The sequence below is a fragment of the Trachypithecus francoisi genome, unplaced genomic scaffold (assembly GCF_009764315.1).
Source record: "Trachypithecus francoisi isolate TF-2019V2 unplaced genomic scaffold, Tfra_2.0 Lachesis_group10, whole genome shotgun sequence".
In the NCBI taxonomy this organism is placed as follows: domain Eukaryota; kingdom Metazoa; phylum Chordata; class Mammalia; order Primates; family Cercopithecidae; genus Trachypithecus; species Trachypithecus francoisi.
The window spans coordinates 7,929,987-7,936,687 of NW_022681455.1; the positions used below are offsets into that span (position 1 = coordinate 7,929,987).

The 6,701-nt window shown below is 44.8% G+C and overlaps 1 protein-coding gene across 1 annotated transcript; it reads left to right on the forward strand.

Annotated features, from left to right (window-relative positions):
• Positions 1-488: 488 nt before the first annotated feature.
• On the forward strand, positions 489-4,691 carry LOC117086699 (phosphatidylinositol 4-phosphate 5-kinase type-1 alpha-like). The gene has a single exon (XM_033216153.1). The coding sequence runs from the start codon at positions 911-913 to the stop codon at positions 2,606-2,608; it is 1,698 nt and encodes a 565-aa protein (XP_033072044.1). The 5' UTR covers positions 489-910; the 3' UTR covers positions 2,609-4,691.
• The last annotated feature ends 2,010 nt before the right edge of the window (positions 4,692-6,701 follow it).

Below are 6,701 nucleotides of genomic sequence, written 5' to 3' on the forward strand. Positions count from 1 at the left end.
ACATGAATTGGAATTTCAAGTGTGTTTCTGAGACCAAGAGAGAAGTGAGGCTAGAGGACCGAGATGATAGGGCATTCAAGTCATTAGGTGCAACTTGAAATTTAAAAAAAAAGGCTTAGGTAGGAATGGGTTGACGAGGTGAAGAAACCGATGGATCGGCTGGGCACGGTGGCTCACGCCTGTAATCCCAGCACTTTGGGAGGCCGAGGAGGGTGGATCACCTGAGGTGGGGAGTTCGAGACCAGCCTGACCAACGTGGTGAAACGCCATCTCTACTAAAAATACAAAATTAGCTGGACGTGGTGGCGCATGTCTGTAATCCCAGCTACTTGGGAGGCTGAGGCAGGAGAATCGCTTGAACGCGGGAGATGGAGGTTGCGGTGAGTTGAGATCACGCCACAGCACTCCAGCCTGGGCAACAAGAGGGAAACTCCGTCTCAAAAAAAAAAAAAAAAAAGGAAAAAAACAAAAAGAAAACTGATGGATGGAAGCGGCTGGGTTGGGCGATAAACAGGCCGTGGCTAGGGAGGACAGAGAGGCGGGTGTTCACTTCTCTGGGACTTTTCATGCCTCGTTTGTTTGTTTTCAGATGTGGCTTGGTCCTGACGCAGTGTCCAAGCAGCCAGCTTGAGCTTCATCCTTTGTGAAGGGAACGTCTCCCCTGCGGAAAGCGGTTAAACGTGTGCAGGGGGTGCGCGGCGGGAGTTCTCCCCCATGGCAGGCGAATGGTGCGGCCTTGACCTGGGTCTGTAGCCGGCTCCACGGGTCTGAGGGCGGCCCCAGCGGGGGCGGGGAGGTGGCCGCAGAACACGGGTTCTGTCAAGAGACGCGGAGAAGATTCGATTCCGAGAAGAGGAAGCGCCGGATGGAAAGAGAACCAGGCGGCTGAGGGGGGGAGGGCGCTGCCAAGATGGCGTCCGCCTCCTCCCCGCCGTCGCTGGCGGTCGGTTTTCCAGCCTTTGATCCCGGAGTCCCTCCCTGTGCCGCGTCCTCAGCGTCTGGAATCAAGGGCCCCATGGCATCCGAGGTGCTTTATGCCTCTGGCATGCCCGTCAAGAAAACAGGCCATCGAGGTGTGGATTCCTCAGGAGAGACAACATACAAAAAGACAACCTCATCAGCCTTGAAAGGTGCCATCCAGTTAGGCATTACTCACACGGTGGGGAGCCTGAGTACCAAACCGGAGCGTGATGTCCTCCTGCAAGATTTCTACGTGGTGGAGAGTATCTTCTTCCCCAGTGAAGGGAGCAAGCTGACCCCTGCTCATCACTACAATGACTTTCGTTTCAAGACCTATGCACCCGTTGCCTTCCGCTACTTTCGGGAGCTATTTGGTATTCCGCCGGATGATTACTTGTGCTCCCTCTGCAGTGAGCCGCTGATTGAACTCTGTAGCTCTGGAGCTAGTGGTTCCCTGTTCTACGTGTCCAGCGACGATGACTTCATTATTAAGACAGTCCAACATAAAGAGGCGGAGTTTCTGCAGAAGCTGCTTCCAGGATACTACTTGAACCTCAACCAGAACCCTCGGACGTTGCTGCCTAAATTCTATGGATTGTACTGTGTGCAGGCAGGTGGCAAGAACATTCGGATTGTGGTGATGAACAATCTTTTACCAAGATCGGTCAAAATGCATACCAAATATGACCTCAAAGGCTCAACCTACAAACGCCGGGCTTCCCAGAAAGAGCGAGAGAAGCCTCTTCCCACATTTAAAGACCTAGACTTCTTACAAGACATCCCTGATGGTCTTTTTTTGGAGGCTGACATGTACAATGCTCTCTGTAAGACCCTGCAGCGTGACTGTTTGGTGCTGCAGAGCTTCAAGATAATGGACTATAGCCTCTTGCTGTCAATCCACAATATAGATGATGCACAACGAGAGCCCTTAAGCAGCGACACCCTTCAAGTGTCAGTTGACACTCAAAGACTGACCCCCCAAAAGGTTCTGTACTCCACAGCCATGGAATCCATCCAGGGAGAGGCTCGACTGGGCGACACCATGGAGACCGATGACCATACGGGTGGCATCCCTGCTCAGAGTAGTAAAGGGGAAAGGCTTCTGCTTTATATTGGCATCATTGACATTCTACAGTCTTACACATTTCTTAAGAAGTTGGAGCACTCTTGGAAAGCCCTGGTACATGACGGAGACACTGTCTCAGTGCACCACCCAGGCTTCTACGCTGAACGGTTCCTGCGCTTCATGTGCAACGCAGTATTTAAGAAGATCTCCTTGAAGCCTTCTTCTTCCAAAAAGTTTGGGACTGGCTCATCTTTTTCTTGGCATACGGGCTCCATTGGCAACTCCTGCATTACTTACCAGCCATTGGTCTCTGAGGAACACAAGGCACAAGTGACAACAAAGGCAGAAGTGGAGCCAGGTGTTCACCTTGGTCGTCCTGATGTTTTACCTCAGAATCCTCCTTTGGAGGAAATCAGTGAGGGCTCACCTATTACTGAGCCCAGTTTCTCACCTGTAGTTGGAGAGACTTTGCATATGCTAACTACAAGTACAACCTTGGAAAACTTGAACGTGCAGAGTCAGAGTTCACCCATTAAGCGCAAAGCCTCAGAAGACCTGGAAAAAGATTCTGCCTCTCTGTGATCCCAAGATGTCAGCCCTTGCCCCAGCAATGTTGAATTTTCTTCTACTTGGTCATCAAAAAAGGAGTGTAAAAGAAGCGAGGTGGGCTCTCCATCTTCTTCCTAAAGAAGAGCCTCCTCTTCTCTGTCCTCATGAATGGGCATTAGTGCCTCGGACAGTTGAGGACCACAGCATCCCCTCCACTCCAGAGTTAGGTGGCATGGATTTTCAACTGGCTAACCTTGGCTTCCACAACTGAATTTTTTTCAGACCCCCATTCTTCATGCTGGAAATGAGATTACTAGACTTGGCAGTTTTCTTTCCCCTCATCTTTCACCAGGAACTGGACTCTTAATTTCCTCAGGACAGACTAGCTGGCACATTATCCCCACCTCTTTCTCTCTGATCCCTGGAAGAAGACCCCTGTAATCTCTGTAAAGGTTTTTGGGGGATAAGGGTGTTTAACCACCTCCCAACTTTTTTTTTTTTTCCTGAAAAAAGGAAAAAGCACACAGCACAAAATTTCAAGCCAGTTTCAGATAAAAACTCCAGAAGTGTTGACGAGATGCCTATTCGTAGGGTTCCCTCAGAAGAACCACGGTGTTTGTGAAGAGAAAAGTAGTGATTGCTCTGCCAGAAGCAGCACCTCTTTAAACTCCTCCTCTCTTGATGAATTTCTTAAGGCTAAAGGAATGGAGAGAGTGGGACGTGGGGTAATCTTTACCCCTTTTGTTAAAACATGAGGCAGCCATGGGTTGGGAGATCATAGCCCTTCCTAGGCAGAATCCTATTCACTGCCAGGCTATAATGATTATTACTGTTTTGCAATTTGAAATATATTCTGGTTGCTTTTCTAAAATATGAAGACTTACCAAGTGAATTTTAGATCATTCTCCAAAGGAGATTTTTTTTGCTCTTTCCATCTTTTCCAACAGTGTTCTCCTGTTTGTGGTGCTAAGGTGAAGAGGGGACACTTCGGTCTGTTTAACAGGCAGTCCGTATCTATGAGGCCAGCAAATATTTTCTTAAACTCATGGGGAGACAGTGGATTCTTGCCTCGGTGAGGTCATTGCTATGTCATACGTCCTACCCCCCTGTCTTCATGGAGAGAAGTTGGAAATGGGGGCTACATATGCCCTCTCCTCCCCATCTACAAGAGTTGTGGTTTTCCATCTGATCCTTCCACTGTTGTCAGGAGAAGAAGGGGGCCTGGTATCTCAGGCAGATTGTTGAATTCCCATTCTATCCCTTCTCTATCGCACCCTGCCTTGATAGTAGGTTAGCCCATACCCCAAATAACTTTTCATATTAGATACCCCCAGTCAGTTTCTGGCTGCCTGTCTTTGCTGCCATGTTCTTTTTTACAAGAAGGAAAGAAACAATTCTTGCTTTTTTTTTTTTCATAATTTACTATTTATGATGTATTTAAGTGTTTTATTAAGGACAGAGTTCTGTAAGGGGTGGGAGGGAACATTTGAGGGAGGGCTGGGTCTTAGGGAAAGGAATGGGAAATCAACATTTTTATGAAGTGTCTCTATTTGCCTCTACTTTGTATCGTTCAGAAAAGGCAAATGCAATATAAAAGTGATATATGGTTTTAATGTAATAAACTTTAATCAGTTATTTAGAAAAAAAAAGAAACTGATGGATCATTTTGATAACAATGGAGATAGGAGACAGGGATAAGGAAACGTTGAGGTTATCCTGTAAAGCATCTTAAAGCAGAAAGCAAGGCTCTTAGTTTGTAATTTAATACACCTGACTGTAATAATTTTAAAGCAGGAGTCAAGGAAGGAAGGCAGCTGACTATGCCATGTGTCTTGTCAGCATAAGGCAAAGGCAGAGCAAGGTGAAAAGGCATGACCAGGAAAGATGATATTCATTGTCATAAATAAATGCAGAGAGAAATACAATTTTTATTTTGTGAAAAAGAACTTTTTTCTGGACTCATATACTTTATAAGCATAGGGTACCACTTATTCTTCAAACTACCCAAACTAGTCATAGACGAATTTTCAATGTTTTTATATGAGTTCTTTCATGAGCCCAAAATACTATTTCTTACAGTGTGTCTTTCCATAACTTATCTGCTAATAAACATACCTGCTAGAGTACCAGGAGCCTTAATGAGAGGCTTCTTTAATGTTATGTTACTAGCATCACTTCTGAGACACATTTATTCATCCACTCATATACTAAACCACTCATTTGAGAAGCACTTATTAAAATTTATGCTAGAACTAAGGAAACAGATAAAAGACACAATCCCTGATGCCAAGAAGTTGCCTGGCTTGCTGATGGAATTTCCCAGTACCCCATGTTATTCTTGGCTGTGCAAAAATTAGATTTTTGCACTTTTATTATTGTCTAAAATTATGGGTTATACCATTTAGAGAACAAAGCCTCACTACTGTTGCAGGTTGAGGTTACCATTGGGATATTAGGTATCAACACAGGCCCTATGACAGAATCTGAGTAAAAACTGGAGCCTTTGCATAATGAAAAGTCTGTGTCACTTTTCCTAAAGCTGTGTGAAAACAGCAAAATGATATCCTCTTCTGTTTTTTTTTTTTTTTTTTTTGAGACGAGTCTCGGTCTTGTTGACCAGGCTGGAGTGCAATGGCGCAGTCTCAGCTCACTGCAACCTCTGCCTCCCAGGTTCAAGAGATTCTCCTGTCCCAGCCCCCAAAGTAGCTGGGATTACAGGTGCGCGCCACCACACCCAGCTAATTTTTTGCATTTTTAGTAGAGATGGGGTTTCACCATTTTGGCCAGGTTGGTCTCGAACTCCTGACCTCAGGTGATCCACCCTCCTTGGCCTCCCAAAGTGCTGAGATTACAGGTGTGAGCCACCATGCCCAGCCAATTATACCTTTTTATTGCTTTCAAAGATCTTCATGACAATAAAGAGAGCCAATGCTCTATCCCAGAAGGAAGAAAATGGTCATGTCACTTCTGAATGTTTGCTAGGATGCTAAGGTAAAAATGGGCTGAGGATATACGAAAGCTAAAGTTCAGGTGGCATTGTTGCTTATAAGTCAATGAAAATTAAGTCACATTAAACATTTAGTTCCTTAGACACATTAGCCACATTCCGAGTACTCAATGGTTACGTATGGCTAGTGGCTACCATATTGGACAACACAGATCTAGAACACTTCCATCACTGCAGAAAAGTCTACTGGACAATGCTGGAAGTAAAAAGCTTCAAAGGTAAGGTTGTACATGGTGTCCAAGAGTTTGAGTAGCAAAGAAATTACCTTAAAATTATAATTAAATGTAATAAGAGATGTTTTTAAAAATTCTGTTGGAACTTTTAAACACATAATTTAGCCAAACAAAAATGATACAAATTTTCTCCTGGAACTTTGGCTGTTTGGGTGACTGTTTTGAATCTTGTCTGGGGGACAAGCAAGAAGCTGTGTCCCTGTGTGTGGCCACCAGATGGGCCTGAGATCACTGACTGTGTTGTCTCGGAGTCATCCAGCTGCTGGCTGACAGAAAAGGGAAGGACATTCACCCTGCATGCATATACATGCACACAGACATACTCTGTCTGCCTGTTGCCAGCTTCCATAACATGGGGGAGAAACTTTTTAAAAAGAAGGTCCTCTTATTTATGTGACTGGACACTAAAAGTTTTGCCTTTGAACTAGTCACATGGAAGGAATAGAATGGACTCATCTGCAGTAGATTTTAGTTAATGCCATTTACCTGGCTCATGTTGACATACTACACTATTCTACACCTCTACTTACTTGCTCAAATCGAAGTCAATTTGATACATCCTACTCTTGATCTTAAAATATAAGACAGTACATGGGTGCAGCATTTCTTGGGTTATATGGATGAATGAGATCTAGAACAATGTGAAATCTGTTACTGGGGCCTAAATGAGATCGGTCAGTGCTGGTTTCTTTTATGTCTTCTGTCTACCCCCTGGTGGAGGGATTCATTACTAGTCAGAGCCAAAGAAGGAAAGAGAAAGAGAAAAAAGCATGAATTATTTCCTGAATATCTATTCAGTTCCTCAGTAATCTTGGGTTTGTTGTTTATACGCGAGTGCCAGCTCAACGGGAGAAGAGCTGAAACCCATTATTTCCCTTTGAACATG

Bases quoted from the DNA above. Each gene is read 5' to 3' on its own strand.
- LOC117086699 (XM_033216153.1), top strand. From the start codon at position 911: ATGGCGTCCGCCTCCTCCCCGCCGTCGCTGGCGGTCGGTTTTCCAGCC.